General features: G+C 44.1%; 1 protein-coding gene across 5 annotated transcripts in view; it reads right to left on the reverse strand.

The window, feature by feature from the left end:
- Positions 1–23,699, reverse strand: part of ST3GAL3 (ST3 beta-galactoside alpha-2,3-sialyltransferase 3) — a 189,739-nt gene that overhangs the window by 19,877 nt on the left and 146,163 nt on the right. For all 5 annotated transcript variants that reach the window (XM_009332535.1, XM_009332533.1, XM_009332536.1 and 2 more), the window contains one exon: positions 8,293–8,439. In XM_009332535.1, coding sequence (XP_009330810.1) covers positions 8,293–8,439 — 147 coding nt within the window. The remainder of the gene's footprint in view (positions 1–8,292; positions 8,440–23,699) is intronic.

Raw genomic sequence — 23,699 nt, forward strand, 5'->3', positions numbered from 1 at the left:
CCCTAGAGGGAATTTCACTGGCCAAGTTAACATTTAAAAGCTAACTTTCTAATGTGAGTCTTAGAAAAACCACAGAGAATTAATCATACTACCCAACCTTATGGGAGGACTGCCAAACTACCATAACTTTCTTTCAAGCATATTCTTATTTCTGTTTGGAGAATAACAGATTACAGAAATCAAAAGTGAACTTTCCTTTGGTCACCAAATATCTGCCTGACTTTTTTCTACGTATAATACCTCCAATGGCCTTTATGGAAAAATAGGAGATAATTTTCTCATCTGCTTCTGTTCTTCAGTAGTTCCTGACACGCCAGTATCTCAGTACTGCCTGCTCCTCTCTCAGAAATTATTAAAATACCAAAGACTACCTAACCTCTCGGACTGTATCTGGTTTGGCCCCTACAACTATCAGAAAATCACATGGTGTCCTTAGCAAAACAGTTTTGTGTTGCCCTAAAATCACATTCAGAAACTGATGATCTGATGGCAGTTTTTAATTAAATTATGCCTTATTGATGTTAGCACCCTCCAATACTACGGTAGCTACAGCCTAGTGCTGTAGCTTGACAGACAGAGATCTGCAGCCATACACACCTTCACTGCTGAGATGCAGCCTCAAGTCCCACTGCTGCAGTCAGAACCCCATGGGCTAGAGACTACGACCTAGAAAATACTGTAAAAACTATTACCCCTGCTATTCACTGAGGGCAGTAACTGCTAGGGCAGCATGGGGGTGCTTGCAGAGCCCACCCTTAGTAACCAGTGTGGATAACAGCACCTGCTAAGAGAAGAACATGAGTACAAACTGTGTGTGCACCCACATGCGCGTGGATCAAATACACATAACTGGGCATTTGCTCCAAACTGCTTATGTTAAAGAAGAAGCAACCATCAGACAGATTAAACAGTAACTGGGGAATTCGACTTGAAAAAAAAAAGGAGCCAGCTTGGACAGAAATATAAAAGAAGCATGATTGCCAGTTAACTACACGTCATTAGTAAGTCAATATGGTGCTTTGGTCCTGATTTGGTTTAAACTATAGAAACTGAGCGGTTTTCTCCTGTGACAGCCTGCTGAGCTTCTGCTACTCCTTCCCTCTGTTGAAAATGAAGCACTGCCTCATGTCCAGCTTGCGGCACGGGAAAGAGAAAGCCCTGTAGGATCTAGGGATGTGTCCCAGGCTGTGCTGCAGAGAAGCCAACTCAGCAGTGTTCTCCAGGTCCAGGGGAAAGGGCTCAGCAGAGAAGTGGCAAATGAGAGGGGACACGTATCAGAGAGAGGAAACGGTTATAATTATTCTTTGGCTGCACCTACACAGCTCCCAAGCTCTCCTGATTGTACACAGGCATATAAATTCGTTTGCTGCTAAGCTCTAATCTGGACTTAATGAACCACGTACAACCTTCGGGGCAAGTTGGGGGACAGGTCACTCCAAAAGAAGTTAGGCATCACGGACGTGGCTGTGCCAAACCTGGCTCGCTATGCCCTGCACAATGCGTCAGTGCTATCTCACCACACACACCCTTTGTGCCGTGCCCCAAGGACATACCAAAGCAACCACCACACCTCTTGCATTGAGTTGTGAAAATAAAACTCTCTCAAACAACTGAGCAGGCCTCTTGTTATTCTAGGCCATTGCTAAGCAAAAAACCCAAAATCCCAACATCCCGCCTCAGGAATAATGATCTGAGGTTGGACCAGCTCAAAGCCTGTCTTCCCACTCATGGCGCTCTATGTGCCTGGATATTCCTGTACCACCAAGCAATGCCGCTTTCAACCAAATGGTTGAAGAACGGCAGCCCAACAGTGGCCACTGCCGAGGCAGAAGCCTCCTGGAATGCCTCCCAGCTGCACAAAGACTGGCCAGTGCAGGCTAGGCCAAGGCACGGGGCTGCCTGGAGTGGCCCAGCAGGACCGCTGCTCCAGATGTGGCCATGATGAGTTTCTGACCTGAACTGGTGCCCACCAATCAGGGAGAGCTAGGAATGGCAAGACCCCAGAAAGCATTGGCAGTCCTCTCCCCCTGCCAGTTCCCTGCCACAAGCCTTGAACCTGGCCTTGCAAGCTCTGTACCCCCTACTGTGTCTCATAGATTTCTGTCCCAGCTGGGGCCCATGGTGGGTACCAGGTTCAGCATCCCCTCTCCAGCACTGGTAAACAACTGCAAGGGCAACCTCTCTGGATAACGTGGCCTGAACTGAGAGTCCACATTTCCAAACCTGGCCCGCTTGCCTAAGCCCAAACATCTGGAGAATGTAATGTCTAGCATAATGCTCCCCAGGGATCAGTCCTTTGCCTAGTCCCATCTGAGAGAACACAGCACACTGACAGACGAGCCAAAGATGACACCAAAAGGCCATCTGACAAACAGAAGCAGCAAACACAGCAGTGGTGAGCAACACGTCACCGCAGCAGTGCTGGGCAAAGGCTGCCTGCGCATCCGGAGTGTGGCTCCTTCCAGGGGCCCGCTGGCACATGTCCTCCATGGGTGAGGTGAGCACATGCATCCTGGATGAGAAAAGCATAAAGACAAGAGAGTCAAAGATCTCTGGTCTTGTGCTGCATCAGGGATCACTGCAAGCTCTGTGCGGAGCAAACACAGCCAGTCTGCACCACCAGGTCAGGGGACCAGAAATGTCTTTAGCAGTACAGACAGACATAGGACAGGTTCTCCTAACTGCTCCTACACTGTTCTCTGCTGCAAGGGGAAAGATAAAAGGCTTCCCCTCAAGACATTACTGTTTCATCTTCTATTGGTCCCCCTGAAGAGGCTTTAAAGACTGACTTCTACTCACACAAGAAAAGAAGCCAGTCAGCAGAAATGAACACCAGCCCTCCTTCAGACTTAATGGAGGCTGAGCATCACCTCGTGGGCTTGCGCTGGAGATCCAGTGCTGGCAACTGAACCAGGGGACCGTAACTGCTCTTTGCTTGGTGCATGTGAAAAGCTCTCACTGCTTTTCATTCCATGCCTGGGTCATTCCTGTGTCACTGCCTGCTGGACTGGAAGGAAATGACTGCTGTAAATCTGTTTTTAGAAATATTTGACTCCCTTAATACGTTAAATGAATTCCAGTTATTTATGGGATTTTACTTAGGTCAGGGTAAGACATATTGGATTGTTCAGACTATTCCAATTGTTACCTTTTTCATTAAAAGGGTAAGCATTGCTAAAAAACAAATTCCCTAAAAACAATAATGCAACTAGATATTCAAATCAGTTTGACTACTACATTAATTTATTTGAGGGAAAACTTGAAAAATTGCTCACCTAGGAAAAAATGCTACCTTAGTTTTATCAGTTACATACCTGATCACCTAACTGCAATAAAGTCAAAACAAAACGAATACAGAACAAAACTATAATAGCCATCACATGCTATACACAACAGTCACCGTATTTTCTTTTTGTTCATTTATGTTTACATAGAAACAACCCCAAACCTACTCTTTGCTTCCCTTAGCTGGCAAGTTTGGAAATATGGCATAAAAAGCAATTTAGCATCACTTATTGTGAGCAGACAAGTACCTGCAGAGTGGTCCCTGTCATAGGAGCTTACATCCCATAGTGCTGCTGCCACAGCTACCTCCACCCATGAACAGAATCGGCTGCAATCCTGGGCTTCAAAAGACAAAGCAGAGCATCTCCAACACTCTTCCTTCACCTTCCCTAGTTATCCCTTGCTGTAAGTGGGAGAGAGTCTCCAGAACTGGCAGTCTGCAGCAGAGCAAAAGGGAAGGAACAGAGGCCTGTTGCTGGAGACATGACAAGCTAGCTGCCCAGCAGGTTTCCTTTCTGCCATTTAACTGCTGAGCTCCTATCGACTTAGCCCAAATCAAATATCTTTGTCCACATCTAACCTGATGCACAAGCTCTGATTCACCATTTGCCATAGAGCAGATTCCTGTGCAATGCAGGGAGTATTTCTTAAGGACCTAACAATTTAACAGAGGGCAAGCAAGGGCGTGACTTTACTACACGTTAGCTGCTCTGTGGTAATCATGTATATGCTTCACCCTATGCTAAATGTGAGTTCATGGCCTACTCTTTCATTGAAAAGTAAACTGCCTTCAGTTACTTTGCATCTATGTGCAGAAGCACGTGGTTGGGCATTTATCAAGAAGCGGCTGGTATGCACTTACCTGCTACCCTACAATGACTTGTCTGAGTGTCCATTCCCCAGCAGCTGATAGACTGATCACATTGCAGTGGTAATGAATTGAACAGTTCAGCCCATGGAGCAGATGTGCTGTCTTGCAAACCCAAAGCTTAACAATGACACTAAGTCTCTATATTTAACTGACTGCAGCTGCAGTGGCCCTTTACCTGTTCCTCTACCTGCCTTAGAAGATGCTGTCAGTGCAAAAAAAGGAGAAGCATGCAACTGGAAAGGATGGAGTGACAGACTGCTCTGCTCCTGCCATCCCCCACCTCTCTTCTGCTCCATAAAGACCCAACAGGTCCCAAGACATGGCTTTCACAAGGTGACAGTCCAGCAAGAACAGCCCAGGAGACAAAGCTTGCTGACAACAGGGCAACCCAGTACTAATGAGAGAAAGGGTCACTATGACCAGCCAGGGGAGCTGAAAAGCTGCCTAAGGAGCAAAGGGTCACCACTGGCATCTCCAGAAAGGCTGCCTGCCCACAGGCAAAACCACATAACATCAAAGAGAAGCCCTGGGGCAGGACGTGATAACGCTCCAGCATCAGAGGTTAATCCCCGAGTGCGTGAGGGCTGTCAGCACTCTGCAGAGGTGCTAATCCATGGCCAGGTCCCTGACGCAGCCTGATAACACCTCCTGCACATAGCTCCTCCTTCACCAAGTTGATGCTGAGGCTGGGTGAAGTCCAGAGGAGGATGCTTTTTAGTAAGAGGTCTATAAATTCAGCCATTTCCAGTACACAAACAAACCAAAGGCTTACAGTTTTGGGCAGCAGAGCTTAATCTCATAAGAAGTTAAATCATAAGCAGTTCCATGGATGCACAGCACCAGCAGAGAGAGAGAAACAAACACCACAGTTTGCACTGGAGTCCTCAGAGTCCTGATAATTTGTGTGATCTGAAATGTTCTCCTGGCCGCCTCACACCATGCTCAGGGATCCCAGAGGAGCCAGAAAGCCACTGCTCCAATGGCTCTGAGCGCTACTGAGTGGACAGGACTACTCACTACACAGCAAAAAGCACCATGGCAATTATCATCCCTAGTGGTGTACGTGCAACAGGCAATGATGCCTCTGAACTGATGTTCATGCTTGTCCCCCAGTAAGCTGTCTGCAGTGTAAGGTAGGTTATTGCATGCCTGAATTACCTGCTGCGATACCAGTGATGTCTGGTTTCAAGCCCAAAAGACCTGTATACACAGAACTTCCACCTAGACATAAATCACATACATATATCTTTGGCTAGCGAGACAGCCAAGCCTGCACCCCATTCCTTAAGAGGATTCTTTAATCAAAGAGAGGATCTTTACTAGCTTGTTTCTTTCATGCTAAACCATCTCCAGGCATTAACATTTAATTTTGCCCAGACATTGCTAGGATCCTAAACTAAAATTTTTCTTTATTGTCAGCTTATCCCAAGAAAAGAGAAGTCTACATGTAGTAGGAAACAGCTCTCCCTCTTCTTAAAACTTCAGTAAATGGACTGAGGAAACTCCTAAAAAGCTTTATCGGTCCCAGAGAGAAGTCACTGTTCATTGTGGGTGTTTTGCTCCTTGCTCAGACTTTCGGCTACTAATGCCACAAGTGCAATCAAAATGCACATCTGAGTTGTACCCCCCTACTATCCTCCAGAACCATCTGGCCCAAATTATATTATCAAAGCAGAGGATGTTACTACATTCACCCTTTATTAAATCCTGGGAAAAACACTTTGAGATCAGCCCCAAACTATTTTACTAGCTCTCCTCAACCTTGCTGAAAAAGCCCCCAAATTACAAAGTTAATTGGCAGCACATTGTTACCATATGTGGTGTGCAAGAGAAGCACTGAAGTTTATTTAGGCATTAGAACCAAAGAAGAGTGGAATATTACTGCTTTTTATGAGGATTTCATGTTGGCCTTGATTACTAAGGCATCCCCAGCCTTGATCCTCCTGTGTGTAGCCTGCCCAACATACCACAGCACACTGCAGCACAGGGGCACCAATCTGCCGCCATCCCGGTTCCCCAGGAGAAACTCAGGACACATACTGTTCTCTGGGCTTTTGCTTAGTAGACCTCAGCATTTTCCTTTTCCATGTTCATATGCTTCTTTCTTGAGTAAAGTTTTCCAGGCTGTCTCACATCTCTAAAGCATGACCCTGAACTCCACCAGTTATGCTCTGCGGCTGCTGGGTCACACTGTCTCTCATGGAGCAATTCTCCTTGCTCTAGCTGCCTCACTCATCTTGCTGGATCTCTCTCAAATCTTTAATGAGAGTTGGATCCTTGGTCTACAGGCTCTGATTTCCACTCTTCCCATTTAAACTCCCAGTGAAAAAAGGTCTGTAGCAAATTTGTATCACCAGGATCCTACTCTGACTCATATTCCCTCTTTACGCTGGCAGCAGTAGTTTCTGTTGGAGCCTTTGCACTGATGCAGCAGCATTCACTAAAGCGTGAAGTCCCAGCAGCTCCATCACAGCAATCCATAGTTGATGTCTGAGGTAAAATTTGTACCTACAGGCTAGAAATAGTCTCTCTCTGTTTTTAAACTCTGACAGAATCACTATATTAGAGCGTCCTTGCACAGACATCACAGGGCATACTAATGTCCCAGCCCCAGAGATGCACCTGCAGAGCTCCTGTTGCCCTACCTGAAGGAATGAACTACAATTTACACAATCTAGCAGGGGTCATGCGCAAAGATTGCTTGCCTTAAAGCTCCATAAACTATTTTTAAGTGCTCAAATGGACTTTCATGAAGTGAAACATCAGGTTTCAATTAAGATGCCTTCATTTCCCAATCCGACGTGTGTTAAACAACCTATCAAAACCTCATAAACTTCAGTTCACAGCATTTTCATTTCCGGATTCTCTCTTCTCCTCTCAGCTTAAGTAATATCTTGTGTATTAAAATAACGTGTTTAAAAATAAAAACAAATCTGGAGAAAATAAAGGCAAAAGTCTGATGATTTCTGTCCTTTACTGTGGCAGCAGTCCTGATTTTCTGGAAGACAAATCAAGACCACATAATTCTAAGGGTAAGTTCTGGAGAATGCAGAGAGGTGAAGTATGTTACTTCCTAGCTGATGGGAATATTTGGGATAAGATACCTTCAGTGCATGGAGCAAAAATTCAGTGCTTCCAGAACCCCATGACAGCTTCTGTACGCACATATGCAGCAATGCATTTCACAGAAGACCCATTCTATGTGGCTGAATCTGCCTGCATATCTTGCACACCGCATTTTAAGAAGTGAATTTCTTATCTCCAGGCACCCACCCATCTGACCTGCACAAAACAAACGTCTCTAATATTTCTGAAGACTTCATGATATAATTAGAGCATGGAAAATGAAGCACTACTCTGTCTAGTCCAAATCCATGCTGCGACGTGGCAAATCTCCTGTACTGATAACAATGGAAGGACAATGCCAGGGGCAGAGCAAGCAGACCTTGTCCAGCAGAAGTGCTTCTCTCTGGGTTTGTCAGTTGTGCTAATCTGCCCAAAAATGTCACGTGGTCTCTATTAACAACTGTATCACATATGTACATGAGTAATTTACCCACCCAAGTAATTCTTTCTTTAATGGTTGATATATTAGGTAGAGCAAATATAAATAGGTTCTGAGGACAGCGTTGCAAAGTGAGATAATCCAGAAAACCCAACTCACCACCTACTCCACACTAACACTCCAAAAAGCTGCAGTGGGGGTAAGAGATACGACAATGACCATGAAGGTATTTTGTTAGTAAATATGACCTAAAACTGTGGTTTGCACTGTTTTCTTTTGTAAGCTCTTACATCTAAAACTTGTTGCTGCAAGATCAGAATTTCTTACCAAAGGCCTCATAAAACAAACCTTTACCCTCTTTTACTATAAGCCTGGGATGCAACTTTACAGTTGCTTTCAAGGCACTGCCGAAATGTTGATGATCCCCCACAAAATCCTCAGTCTGTTCCAAGGAAGGATCTTGCCTTGGCCTGAAGGAGGCTGAGAACTGCCACCGCAACAGAGCCAAAGTCCCTTCCCTTCAGTGTCTGACAGCGGAGGCCCAAAGGAAAAGTAAGAACAGCGTAAGCCTACTCTGCTGCTTGGTCTCTCGTCCTTCCCTGTGGTTTTGCTTGCTTCGCTTTATACCTACCCCTCTGCCCATCAGGCCGTTGTTGAAAGGCAGTCCGATGAAGCTGAAAGCTGCCTCCTGGATGAAGTAGGGATTCAGGATACGTATCTCATGAGGTTCCCTCGGGACACGGGTTGCCACTGACTTCCAAAAGCCATCGGAGGCACTCTGGTAACAAAAGAAGAAAAAAAAGGAAAGATAAAACAACAAATACAATTATATACAAAAGATAGCAGATTGCTATTATTATTTAAAAAAACTCACGCTACTAGCAGCAGTTCCCGCTGCCCTTGCTCACTGCCACAAGGCACTAGTATGAGGTTGTAGTGGGAGGGTGCGTCCTGGAGGGGTGACACCAGCACATGCAGGTGCACTTGAGCTAGTCTGGATGACAAGTGTGAGGAAGACAGAGAGGCTTGGGCTTCAGCACGGATGACCCCTCCCTGGTGCCATCTTTACACTCGTATTAGCACTTCGGCTAGTTTGGTTAATGGCTTAAGCTTTCCAGCACGTGCTGTGATCACTCCCACCTGCTTCCAAGGGGATGTACCCTTAGACAGCAAATGCTTTCAAGAACATTCAAAGAGCTAAAAAGGACCGTACAACTCTACTTTCAGTGTGAGCTACATGCTTCCCACTTTATCCTAGATTTATTCCCTTCTGTTAGGTTTTACGTGAATTAAGCCATAAGCTTATAAAGGTGCCATCTTGTTTTGTGAAGGGCCATGCATGTTCATCATACAAGGGAAAAAGCAACTATGTATGTCCTTTATGGTTTTCCAATAAATTGTTTTTTAATTAAAGACTTCATCCTGCAAATGTGGGAGAACACCAGCCTTGAATATCGCTACCCTGGTAGACAACCCTGCCTAGAGAGGGGCTCGTGCCTCTCTGCCACATTACTTTATATCATTGCTCCTGCTGGTCCAGATGTTAGCAGGTACAGCATGTACTACCCTCAAAATAACCTGAGGCTCCTTGTTCACAGGACTTACAGAACAATTACGTTCTAACATTTCACTTCTGTTTGGGTTAAAAATTCAGAGCAAGGCACAGGGAGGATGGCAGGAATTTTAATCTGCTAACCAACAGCTTTGGCAGGGTAATCTGATTGAATACCTCCTCCTCACAGCAATGAGCCATCTTCCCTGTGATGTCCATGACAAGTAACAGAGGCAGACATTACACTCTACATAAAATGCATGTGCTTTCAAAGTCATTATTTACACCAGTTTTGGGTTGCTTGCAGCTTAACAGTGACTTTACAGGTGCTTTCAAAGCACTGCCGAAAAATATTCATGATCCCCTGCAAAATCCTCAGGAGCCTCCCCTGCCCACTAGGGATTGCCCCTGTAATTATTGACGGTGATTCTGCCACAGCCTGTGTCTGCTGCATTTCACACACTACTCGTACTGCGCATGGCTCCTGTCAACTCTCATGCCCTGTGGTGCTAAACACCTTACAGAGGCTTCTTTATGGAACAATCCCATGGTTATCTTTAGCTGCTGAATTTCAGATCCTGAAGAATGAAACTTTGGTAGATGGCTCTTGCCTTATGAAAGGCATTAACACAGCAGAGTCGACGAGGATGCATGTTATTATCCAAATCAACAGCCTAAGACAGCTAAATGCCATTGCTATCCTGTTTTGATCCCACGTCCCCCCTCAAAGCTGCCCAAACATAATACACTTTTGCTGACCAGGGCAAGGATCCTGTGAGTTTAAGTTCTCATTTCGACAATGGCTAAGTGCTCTCAGGACCCTAAATGGAAAAAAATCCTAATTAACACTCATGTTCTTTCATTATAGTTGAATTAGAAAGAATGCCTGGTGTCAAAGCGGTCTAACACTTTCCATTATAATACAACGTTTTCAGCCACTGAGTGATCCCACCATTTAAAAAAAAAAAAGAAAAAAGAAAAAAATATCAACTTTACAAATGTTAATAAAGTCCAACATCCATTTGACCAAGGGATTTGAGGGATTTGGTATGTCAGCTGAGTTTTGCCTCCTTGTGAAGATTTATTAAAAATTGGATAAATATGAAACCTTTGGAATTTCCTAAAGGCACATGCAAAGCAGAGGTCTTTCAGTTCCAGGGAAGGAGGGAATAAATAAATAAATAAATAAAACCCACAAATTCCACTTGCATTAAGCACGCTCCAGGTCTCACAGAAATGAAGATGATAAACAAAAATCTTGAACAGCAACTCATTCAGCGAAACTATCTTATGGGTTTAAGCAGGCACACCCTGGAAAAATAGCATGTGACCCTGAAACTAAAATAAATTTATAAGTTGAATTACGATTTCATGTGCAACTCTAAATATGGCATTGCCTAAATTTTGCAAACAATTCAAACCAAAGCTCTGCAAGCTATTTAAAGTGGACAAAAGCCACCTTTTGTTTGGACTCACACTCCATAAGAGATTCTACATAAGTTTTGGGATTTAAGTAGGTTTTACATGACTTTTCATTTCACACAAAACATTAAAGAGAAAAGAAAAAGAAGAAAGATTACAAACATTTGAGGCTTTTATTCTTTGCTGTTGCTTGAGCTGTTCAGAAAGAGATAACTACACATATCGCAGCTGCCCATTTTCCCAGTGCTGTGTGAACCACTAGGACCATACCTGGGCTCCTCTCAGCTAGTTCAATGCCAATGCAAAACAAATGCAGACCCTATCCCTAGCTGGGAATACAACCTGTCTGCTTTGGGACGTCCCTTCTGTGTGGCTGTTTCTCCTGTCATTCATCCAGACTATTTCCCTAAGCATTTTCCTCAGCTACCACATGGCTCTGAAATGGCTCTGTTTTCTCCCTTCTGTCTCATTTCTATTTGCTCTGTGTTCCTCCCTGTAACTTTTCTGAGCAGTTCCCCTGAGATTGAGGGACACCTGGGGTAATCTTTCATTTTGGTGTGTTTTCCCTCTGTAGTTTCTAAAAAAATTGTAGGGAGAAATGTGGAGTCTCAGCAGACAGCTCTCATACTTCCACCTACACAGTAGGCAAAGCCCCGTACAGGGCTAAGAACTAAAAACTGTTTTCCTGGCTTATAATTACTGAAATTCTCAGCCTTGTGGTTTGGTTCTACAAACCCTGTCGTTTTGAGCTAGATCTCAAGACTCGTGGTTCTGTTCTGCAGCTTGTCACTGGCAAGCTACAAAACGCAGCACCACCACAACTGCAAGCCCGGGGAGGCTGCTCCCCTGACGCAACCCCCTCGGGAGCTGTGGCGTCGGGAATGCAGCCCCTTCCAAGGCTCCGCGCTACTGCTGATGCTCGGCCACGGGCTGCCTCTACGCCTGGTGTGGATGTTCAGTCTGATTGGACACAGATGTTCAGCGAGGTTTCCAAAGCAATTACTTCCCATCGGGGAACGCTGTCCCTTTTTAGGCTGGGAGGAGACAGGCAGCCCCCCGAGGAACAGCAGGCACTGGGAGGGAAGGCACGCTTTTTCGACCAGATTCAGGAGCTCAGACTCGCAGTTTGAGGTTGGGGGCATCCCCTGTTCTCTGCCACAGTGACTAAGCCTGCAGTGCTTAAGGGTGGACCTCTGAAGATGCAATATCTATCTCCCTTCCTGTTTATCATAATAAGTATCTCATCACCTCCTGGCGTCGAGGTGGAAACCATAGGGTTCAGGCTGGAAATCAGGTTTCCCCGTGTTAAGTTCCCACCTTTATTATTTGTGGTATTACTGTGCACCTGGAGCCTCAGTCACCGATCAGCGTTCACAGTGCCAGGGGCTGCCAAAAAGAGCTTACAGTATAAGCATAAAGAAACTAGCAACACAGAGAGGCAGACAGGAAAACATGACTGAAGAGCAAGTCTCTGAGGGCCACAGCATTTTTAAGCAATCTTGGAGTATTTTCAAAATTGTATAATTGTAAAGGACATCACTAAAGGCTTTAGAGGAGACTAATTAAAAAGTAGAAGAATTTAGATGGGCCAAGGCTTTCAAGCCAGTCTCTTGTACAGCTTTCATCCAGGGGGAGAGGCAGAAATATCCCCTCTAGAGACACCACTCCAGGAATAAATGGCTATAGATGTGACAGACCAGAGATGGCAGGTTATGAGGAAGAGATAAAAAATGGCAGGGCTCACCTAATAGCTCCAGGAACAAGGCAATCCAGCTATAATTCCTCATTCTGCCAATTTGCAGAATACTGAAGGGTAATAGGGACAGCCGGTTGTAAGCTATTTTTGTCTCCATTCAGTTTTCCATCTCCTGTTCTCAGATTTACCAAGGCGAATCACAACATATGCTAAAGTAAAATGTGGAAACTCAGAGCCTTAGCCAAGAAGCACACCTCAACAGAAGATACAAACAGCTAGAAGCAGGCTGAGACTCCCAGAATAACGACATTTCTAATATACTAAGCAAAATGAGGGGTAATGCTATTGCATCCTAATGACAGGGATGCTGCCTCTTCTATACCTCTGTGAGACTGCTGGACTTAGAAGTACAAGCAGCATTGCTCTGGAAGACTTCTAAGTCTGATGGGAAGACAGGGAGATTGCAAAGATCAGCTAAGCACAACACCAAGTTGAATAAAGTCTAGGTATGCAATACTCTGCTGCAAAGCAACAAGAAAGATGAAAAGGCTGGAGAGAGAACCTGTGGTAAATGGAGATTATTGCTCTTTTAAACTCTGATAACACCAGAAATGGAGAGGAAGAAGGGCATGAGGGAAAGAAAAAGCCAGGCGATGACATGCCAGTCACAAGACCTCACTGTGCCTGGGAGCACATAGTTCACTGGGATCTCTGCCCCCACCTAGTCTGGAATGTGGTTTATTCTATACCCATCATCCACAAGCACTCACTGTCACACAAACACAGGGTACAGGAGGACGGCTGCAATCCATCTGCAGAGGCTTTTGAAAGGTTTCTGCTCAGGCATAACTGAATTAGATGTGGAAGGTGTGTTTCCGCTAGAAAATAACCATCTTATCAGCCAATGCTGCATTTCTGAGCGGTCAAGTAGAGACAGAGGCCTAGAAAATGCTCTTCTACAAGTGGTAATATAAACGAAGTTGCATCATTTGCACCGATTATCAAAGCAACAAGGAATTTTTACCAAGAAGAACAGAGGTGCTGAGAGCCTGCAGTCTGGGTTGATGGTCAACTGCCAGACCCACTAGCCCACACTTCAAATATATTTACCCAACCTTCTCAAAGTGATGGAGAACCCCTCACCACCCTCTGTACACGGCTCTGATGGCCAGCACTTGTTCTGAATTTCCCTATCTTCAGTTTCTAGAGTCTAGAAATGTTCTAGAGTCTAGAATATTTTGTTCCACTCTTATCTGCCCCACTGAAAAGCTCTTACTCTGCCTGAAGCAGGAACATTGCAGACAGTGCTCAAGCCTTTCCCTCATCTTCTCTTTGTCCCACTGCCAAAAGAGATGCAGCTCTTGGACTATCGCCCATCTCCCAACAGCCTCGCAGCACCCAAGAGAACTCCTGACAGGCTGTAAACCCCCCAAAATTAGCTTTTACCAATGTTTCTCAGTGTGAAACCCAAACACATTTTCTACCCAGTGTTTTCAGTGGTAAAGAGCAGCAAAGCATGCTGAAGACAAAAGCACCTCTTAATACGTAGTACTACTAGAGCTTTTTTTTTTTAAAGCAAAACTCTAACTATGCTTCTTCACTGGTACAGTTGAGCTAATAATACTTCACTACATTGGCTAGAGATTAGTTTCTTTAGGCTTGATAATCAGGTTGAAAACCACAAGAGAAAGGAAACTTAATTCCAAGCAGTGGTTGCGGACTTTAAACTTTGTGCTAGACATATAAACTATATGGCACCCTGGCTACACAAGAAATTGGAAGCCACCTTATCCACAGACACCAGCTCAGAAAGTAGCAACCTCAATGGTGACAAAAGCCAGCTGGGACGTGAGGGTGGCACTGGTGCGTTACACACCAGGTCCATTTGCTAAAACATAGCAATGTGCTCTTTCCTGTGGCTGTCAGTAGGAAGTTTTTGCCCTGTTTACCTGCAAGCATATGTTACGAATAAGCGGAAAAGCATATACAAATAGGCCTACTGAATTTCAAACTTCACTTGACCTAAGTAACTTTCAGTGCTACAGCTAACCTACAGACAGACATGGGCCGCCTGTGTTGCTGGTCTAATACCAACTGTCATCTTCCGATTCACAGGACTAGGCGGCATGAGGCCAAGACCAGCTCTAAAGAGTCAGGACAGCAAATTTATTTTTACGCCACGTTGTAAATGCAAAGGAATTCCTTTTTCTTAATGTACTGCTATGGTTTTATCTGTGTAACTGAGAGCAAAATTGACACGGTTCACAGTTGTAAGATAACAAAACGCCATTGAAAAAGAGATTGTCCTGTGAAGAAAATGAAGCTTGGAACACGTCAGATGAGCTGCAGAAAAAAACCTGAAGATTGTTCTGATGAATACTGTGTTTCACAAGTCAAAGCATAAATGATAGCTCACATACGGTGTGTCAGAAGACGTGTTTGTAGTATGCACAAACAGGGTGATGGATAGACTGTACTACAGATTCTTTCGTTCAAAATGTTAGCTGGATTTTGAGCCAAAATTTGAAGAAATATTCCTGTTTTGAAATATTTTAGGAAAGACGGAAGTTTTTCGTAAAAGGAGTGGATTTAGACAATTTATGTTTCTGTAGTGGTTTTTTGTCTGTGAATAATAATAATAATCCTTCAATGAAAAAATATCTAAAGTAGTACAGTTTCAGAAAAATCCCAAAGAACAGGCCCTGTATCATCACCATTATTTACAGGGTATTTTATTCCCATAAGGGACCAGCCCCTCTATTTCACTATTATTTTTATGACATAGTTTATGAAATGTCGTACCGCATAACATCTATTAAAAGAATACCATGGCTAAAAGGCCAAATCCTTGTGTTACTACGTGCTGAAGTAGGACAACAGCCCTGCAACTTCAGAGCTTCAGCTCAGGATTTCTGTTGTGAACAGCGACTTTCTAATTTTCTCACAAGATTTTTCTTATATTGCCATATATCTAAGTGTTTTACAAACAATACTTTCATATTTAGAGCATCTCTGCAATATTTGGTATGTATTACACCATTTTACAGGGGAAAAAACAGACAAAGATGAATGCCCACAGTTTCCATTGCCTCCTGATGCTCTACTTCAGACATCTTAAGCTGAATTTTCAGAACATTTGTTAAGCTCACAGTACAACTCCATTGACTTTGCTGCTGCCGAACACCCAGCTCTCCTGCATATCTGCCCCATGAGACTTAAATGTGTTTGGGGGAAATTCTGATCTAACTTCCCCAGCATCACATCAGTTAAAGGCCAAACCACCTCCTCAAGAGGAATCCTCAGTGTCTGTAATCAGGAGACCATTCTTTCTCCTCTCCTTTCCTCTCTCCTATCCACAACATGTTCTACAGCTTCTGCAACTACTCATACCAAGGCTGAATGTCTTGCATTACAGAAATTAGCCTAAATCTCAGTCTTCCCTCTCTACTTGATAGACAGCTGTGTTCTGAAAGAGCGAGGATATAATTATGTAATTAAGGACAACATCTGCACAGGAGAACTGAATTAATGTTGAAAATGCAATGGTTTTTTCTTGCTTTTCCTAACTTCTGGCAGCTTGATTTTTATAACCATAAAGCTCTTTAAAAAGTCTTAAAGGGTAACTTAATATGTCGGGGAAAAAAAAAAAATCAACTCAAGAAAAAATCCACCAAAAAAAATCAACTCAAGAAAAACTCCACCAAATGGAGCAATTAAACCCAGAGCACGGTCCTCTAAGTGCAACGACAAGCTCCAGTAAGCTATTGTATTGAGATCAGCTGTTAGAGGAGAAAAAATGCACCCTCTTATAGGGTTCCTGAACTATTTACACCTAACAAACCTGCAAATGTTTGAGGAGTTCCCTGCTGGTTGTAACCCTTCCTTTCTCTGCTGTCCCCAGTACCCATCACCCTTCAACATCCAATACTCCTGCTCTTGCCATGCACCAGACCAGGCTGCTGCTCCTTCACGTTGCCCAGGTGGCTGGCAGGAGGAAAGGGGGTTCCTGAGAGTCCGGGAGAGATTCCCTGCTCCCAGGTCAGTTGTCCATGCCCCAATCTCTTTGTGGAGAAGCAGCCGAAGGGAAAATCCTATTTGGTTCTTACATCTCTGGAGATGCTGCATCCCGACTAACCGTACGGGGAGGGCACCTGACCAGCGCAGGCAGGGCAGGAGAGCACTGGCAGGACAGACCGTGCCCAGCACACACAGCGCTGTGCAGCCAGCGTACAACAGCCCCCACGGAACATCAGACCGAGCCATGGGATTTCACAGAACAGCAGGAGCCACAGCAGGCTGCCATGGTAACACAGCCTCACTGATTCCCAACCACTGCCCTGAAGAATAAGAGAATCTCAGCAAAATAGGGTGGGAGACTATGGTTTTGTTTTGTTTTTTTTTTTTTATTTTTTTTTAAACGGGGATAAAACTGTGCATTTTCAGCAGCCTTACCCTGAGAGACAGCAAAGTTATTTTAGCTAAACTTTCCAGCTGTGCCAAACACATGGCATGGAAAACATCAGCTCAAAGATGACTGTAGTAAGATGATAGAGCATTTTCCCCATTGCTTATAACAGAAAACACAAGGTGATCCCAACTATAAGCACAGATACCTGCTCCACTTACAACAGTATGCCTGCACAAAAGAAAAAAAAAATTTAAAAAATTTAAAAAACCCGCTGTCTTTGCAGGCTTTCGTGACAAAGCATGAGGGCATCCCAGGGCATCTGAGGACACCCATCAGCAAAGTCTTTTTTAGGGAGCTGAACTGGTTCAAGAGTTTGAATACAAACAACAACTCATTAAACAACACATATTTAGACTAAACTCTTGGCACATTACAATAAAAAAAGCTAAAGGATCACCACAGGAAGAATTATGGCCTAGAAACCCTCATCGCTTTCCGAAGTTATCTTAAAGTGAGTCTCTAGGGAAATTTTTACACTGTTTTTACAGCAAGAGTACACAGAAAATCTGTCTTCTCCTATTTTGGCATCTTTGCTGAAACGAGAAGCCAAATAATTTGTATGTTCACTGAGTGTTCATATAGAACATACACAAATTATTCAGCATCCTTTAGGAGGAGAAAGCAGAAAGGTCAAAATAACAAGAGGCTGGGAAGATGCCAGGAAGCTCCTGCCCTACTTTATTTTCTAGACTTGCATTAATAATAGGTGTTTTATAAAAGAAGAGTTTTTTAAGTAACATTATTTAATATTCTTAAAAGATGAGAATTTAAATAAACTGTAATCCAAACAGAACATTTACATTTAAGAGTTTTTTCCAAATAGTCAAAAGTGCTGATTGCCTGGGCCAGGCTCGGTATTTTCTGTACTTGTCAGTTGTGGGCAAAGTTCATTTCACGGAAAATGGCCAGAACACAACTGACCAGCTGAGAAAAACTTCCAAGTAGACCTATCAAAAGCCTTGTGCACCCAACAGCTTGGCCATTTTCCTTCAATTTGATGTCTCTGATTAAAAAAATAAATAATAAATAAGATACAAACACTTCTACAAACCTGGTCTTAACTAAGAAGAGATGAAACACCCTTAGACACATCCCATAAATTTGCAACTGTAAGAATACAAATACTACAAAAAAATGTGAGGTCTTCCCAGAATCTCTCTTGCTTACTACCTTCACGTGGCTTGGTTTATTTTCACTTCTGTTGTCAGGACAAGTGTTCGCATTAAATAACTGCGAGCGTTGAGGTAGGAGAGAAGCTGAATTAGAGGGGGAGGAGGTCAGGGATTCGCACCCCGCGCACACAGGGACATCCTCCTCTCTTGCAGAAAGAAGCCGTTCTTGGGAAGAACCAGAAGCACCACACACAGCTGGAGCACAGGGGGAGAGATAAATTTAGGAAGATAAAAGCACACGGGGAGTTTAGTTACCTCAGTGTTTATTATAGCAAACTGGAGATATAGGTCAACCCCCTGTCCTGGAGCCCTTGGTGCTTCGAGGCAGAGAAAATGTTACAAATTGCTCAGACAGCACTAACTATGCAAGTAATCCACGGAGCCCGCCAAGGAACACATGTGTTTCAGGCATAAATCGTCCAATCTATTCCTTTCTGAATTAACATCTGTCATCATGACACCATTCAAAATCACTGAAGACTGGATCATATTAACAACCACACATCTTGGATAAATATTTACTGTTCAGACTTTTTTTTTTTTTTCCCAGTTTCAAGGAAAAAAAGCAGATAGCAAAATTCCTGGAGCTGTGAAAAGGGAGTCTCTTTTCAGCCACTGATAGAAAGCATGTGATTTTATTTACAAAATCAAATCAGTGTTTTTCCCCTCCTCTGTGAGTCTTCACACAGCACATGGGTGAACTCACAGCATCCCGTGGTGTTGCAATGCTTTCTGAAGGGCTCTTCTGGGGAATTTTGTTATGCTGGAGATTGCTCACCTCAGAGACTCCACGAAGCCTTCTCCCTCGGGATGCAGAAACAGATCTGACTAATTGTGCCCCAGGAAGAGGAAATTTTGCTGTGACCCTTGCAGACAACTGGATGCAGCAAATAACTTACTTTCATGAAAAGCTGTCAAGGGTATTACTGGCTTGCTATCCTGCTCCTCACAGTCAACAAACGGGTCACAGAGAGCGAGGACAGGGCCTCCCAGAGTCACAGAACAGGATGGCGAGAAGGCAACACAAGAGTGCAGCCCTGTCCTGGGTACTCCCAGGAAACAGGATTCTCCCAGATGCCGGATTAAGTCTCTGTTTCAGAAAAAGGTGTCAGCAGTCAGTGCTCACCTCTGCAAGTATGTCATTTGAGTATTATAAGCACAGATTTCTAGGAAATCACATCTGTCCAGGCTGATTTTATCTAGCTTCAGCTCCTAGCCACCACATTCTGCTATTTCTTATCAGCACTGCTCGAAAGGCCAAGAGAGATCCTGCCGACATCCTCCTGAGCATCCTGCATAGCAGGGAGCCGTGCTCCTTCCATCACCAACTTCTCCTTCCAGTCCTTTACTTTCACGCTGCTTAAGCGGAACTTTACCAAGATATCCAGTCTTGATTTTAAGACTTCAAGAGCAAATTCATCAAGCCTGTAGGGCAGATGTAGCAAAAATAATTATACCGATATAAATGTGCTGCCTTTTTTGGTCGTTTGCCTAGCTTCAGATATACTTCTTCCTACTAAATTAAAAAGTCTTCTGAGAAAAAATGTTCCCTCTACGTAGATAGAGACTACAAGTAAATCTCCCCAAAATCTCATGCATAAGCTAAATAAATTGAACCCAAATCTCTTAGACTAAAGGAGGCTTTGCAGACTTCAAATGATTCTTGTAGTTCTTTACTGAAGTGTTAACACAGAACATCTTTATTCTACTAACACTTGCATGAATAGCTGTTACCCTCTGGGCGACGTCTCAGTTTCACTGTTAACGATCTTCTCCGACTTTTCCCATGTGCTGGATTCACAAAGCACTGCTCCAGTATGGAGGAACATCTGCTGCACACGTGGGCAATGCAATATCCTCAGCAGGCATGGGCTGCACTGGTGGTAAAGCCTTGTATGTCTGGGTGGAAGACACCCCCACATGTCTGCATGTGAGGCCAGGTGGAGATGATGTCGTGCGAGCTCAGCACTTATCTGTTCATTTGGTCTGCCAGGTGCCCAATCACGTACGTATGGGCCAGTGAACATGCATGTCTTGGCCAGCATACAAACACCAGGCAGCAGTGAGGGATAAAAAGGAGCTCAGAGCATACTGGGTATTTATGAGGTGAGGGAAATCTGAGAGTATTGCGGTGCAAGAGGGAGGCATGAGGGAGCAGGACATAAATCCACAGACAATCAGGCAATTTCGTTAGCTCTGCTGTTTAGGGAATTGAGTGTTTCATTAAGATCAGCATCAGATTTAGAATGAATTTCTTTACATTGCCTCAGATATTCCAAGCCTACCTTTGATCAATGCAGCTAACCAGCATAACCTGAGTTTACATGCAGTATGACCTTGAAATGCACCTACCAGGATTTGCATAACATTGATGTCTGAATATTGCCAGAGCCTGCCAAAGAGGGCGAGTGCAACATGAGCATCCTCCCGATGCTTTTTCAAGACAGCTGCACTAGGTCTTCAGTTGGCCCTTGCTCATGTTGGCTTTTGAAAAGAAGAGATGTGGAAAAACTGCAACTCTTTATCCATCTTTTTTGACTTTGGTTGAGTCATGGATGAAGAAGGAAGGAGTGATCAAGTATCTAGGAAAGGACAGCAACTGTCACTTGGATGGCAGCAGACATCAGAAGAGATTAGAAGATGACAATTTTAGGAAGAAATTATCTCAGGATAAAGCAGGATGGTGAGGCAATCCCAGAAAGGATGTCCTACTAGGGCAATGATTCAGTCTCTTCAGGGGGTAAATTCTGCTTGGGTCTCTTCATGGAAGAATGATGTGAAGGAAAAGGAACTAAGGAATAAAAATCTGACTGGAGAGCTCTGATTTTCATGTCACAGCTAGGATTACTGAGCCAGAAATGGAGATGATGTTGTCTTGGCAGATGTGGGATAAAGGTTCTTTAACGAATACCGAAGCCTAGCATGAGTAAATGCTTCTCATCTTTTAATAGGAAGTATAGTGCAAGGAAGACTGGAGTTAAGTAATAGCAAGCACAGCAAGGGACAAAAAAAAGAACAAAAATCATGCATGGTGTGGGGATGACTGGAAGGGCAGGCACACCAACAACTCGTATTTGAATTTTAAGGAGAAACTGTCTAAAATTGGGGTAATCAATGATGGTATTCCTACAAAAATAGATACTTCGCAAACTTTCGATACCTGGAATTTTTTCATCCAGAAAATAGTGTACTTATGGCTATTTTTTATTTTCTTCATCTGCCCCAGAAGCTTAGGTGAATGTGGCTACATTCTTGTGGATACTGATGACTATCCAATCCAGGTGGACAAGTTTTATTGTCCAGCGTGCATCCATCTGATAATATTAAATGCTATGAAGGCACACTGCAACGGCATCAGAGCAGCCCCTGTCACCAGCTGATGCTTGACAGTGTACTTACAGACACACTAAGTATGCCTGGGTGGGAACAGCTCTCAGCTATGTAGTGACCTGCCTAATCTTATTACGCTGTTGCATGCAGGTATGTATGAAGGGCAAGCTCCAGCCTGCACTTTCCATACCAACAACCTTCCTTTGGGAATCTGGCCAGGAAGTCTCCCCCAAGGCCCGTGTTGCAAACTGGGTCATTTGTCTACTGAGGTTCCTGTATGGTTCTCACCACAGTGCTACCTGAAAGCTTGTTAAAAGCTATACAATACTGAACTAAGGTCTTCTCCCTCTTCTGGTCAGCAGGGACAAGATTTTATACAGCATACCTGTATATTTTCCAGCCTCTCTTCTAACCACGACTGGAAAAAACCTGGCTCACCTTTTCTCATAGGGCACCAGTGTTCATACTTCTCCTTACGGCTTCTGGAAATGGCTCTGATCTCCTAGGCCAGTCACAGAGAAGGATTTATTTTTTCATATGCAAGTCTTTCTTTGTTCCCTTGGGTCATTCCCACTAATGCACTGCAATGGGGGAGCAGGTCCTAACCGTGGGAGCCCAACCCCTATGGACTAGTCTTCTGCACAGCCAGAGACAGCTCAAAACCAAAAAATGAGTCAACGTTGTCCCAGGAATCATCCCAGAAAGACAAACTAACTCCCAGCTACTCTCTGTCAAAGGAATACGGAATATTCTCCACAGAATACATCACGCAGACTCTCCCACCTCTTCTTCTCAGTCAGAGACTTGGTAGGAGCCAGAAGAGTCTGCCTCATGTTTTCACTTTATTACAAAGCATTTTCTTTGCTTCGACGTTTAGTAACGGTTCAGTTGCCTTGAGCATGGCACTGAACCATCCTGATGACGTGATAAGGTATTCTCTGCTATCAAGTCCTCCTAAAATCCCTCCATGCTCTGTGAGTGCAAATGGCCTTTTGCACTGTGTGCTAGGACCACAGGACAATCACCACTGAAAAAGCTTTCTTGCCTCTTCCCCAGTGCAAGCCTCATCATGTCCTTTATGCTCGTTGGCTGCCTTACTCACCAGCCATACCTTCCTATATTATACTTTGAAGGGATTAGTTATAAATGGCTATTTAGGCGAAAACTCAAATTTGTGAAAGAAATGGGACTTCCCAATTCAAAAGCTTCTTCTCATTTATGATGGAGCAGCAAGTCCAGCTTCTGTCCCCTTCTACCCAAGTCCAAGGAGAGCAGGAGGACACAAGGCAATGCCTAACCAGGCACATCTCTAAGCAGATGGGCTAGAGCTCTGTCTCAGCACAGGATCAGGCATCACAAATCTGTAACCAAGCTTTACATTCATAATGCAGTAAGACAACTAGTGGTGGATTTACAGCTCCACCAAAGCCAGATGAAGAGTCTTTCTCACAATCCTTTAAAAACTGAAAAGACCAACTGTATACAAAATATTTTAAAGCAACAAGCCCCAGGAAGAAGGAAAGGGAAAGAAAATATTTTCAATCCAGGAGCAGACTCTGGAGTGAAACTGGCAGTGGCCACTCCATTTGTCACCAAAGGCAAGTGACAGCATTGGAAAGAGCAAATTCTCCCTCCCTAGCCGAGATCCTGAGAAACTGCCTGCTCAAGTTCCAAACAAGCTGGAAATACACACATGTGGATGAAGCTTTACTTGAGGTTGGACAGCAAGAACAGATTCACAGCCTCACTATTTTCCTCAAGCCGATAGGAGGAGCATGGTGGTTCCTCAGTTTTTTTTCAGGGATGCAGAACAGCTCACAGGCAAGGCTGTTTCAGAATCCAAGGAATCCACAGTGTACTATGAGGCTGTGATGTTCACAGTCTGCCCTAGCAAACACATAGCATGACAAGGCCATTAACTAATAGGAGAAGCTCTAAACAAAAGCTCAGCAGACAGCGAGGGATCTGGCAGCTGTCCGGCCTTGGCTCTAGTACAGTAACACAGGCTGATCAAGGCAGGAAGGTATCGTAACATACATTTTAGCAGGACTAGAAGTAACCTGTTGACTTAAAGCAGAAATGCAGTTCCCAAATAAAAGGTTAGAAAAAATCTCCACTGCTGCCACATCTACAAGATCTCCACAAGCAGCAGTGACATGCTGTGACAAAGGAGGAGGGGTTATGTCGTGCCCACTGCTGGAGTCTCAACATCCACTGAAGGATGACTGCTTTTCAGACACCATCACTGCCATGTGCAAGTTGTCAGAGGCATGCCCCTGCAAGGGACAGACAACCGAACTTGGCCTCGCTCGCAGGCAGGTGCTCACTCGCTCCTATAACTTTCACTATCAAAGAGAGCTTCAAGGTGCCGCAGGCATTTACTGCACAAGTGACTCCT

This window comes from Pygoscelis adeliae, unplaced genomic scaffold, assembly GCF_000699105.1.
Source record: "Pygoscelis adeliae isolate BGI_AS28 unplaced genomic scaffold, ASM69910v1 Scaffold449, whole genome shotgun sequence".
NCBI classification, from domain to species: Eukaryota; Metazoa; Chordata; class Aves; order Sphenisciformes; family Spheniscidae; genus Pygoscelis; species Pygoscelis adeliae.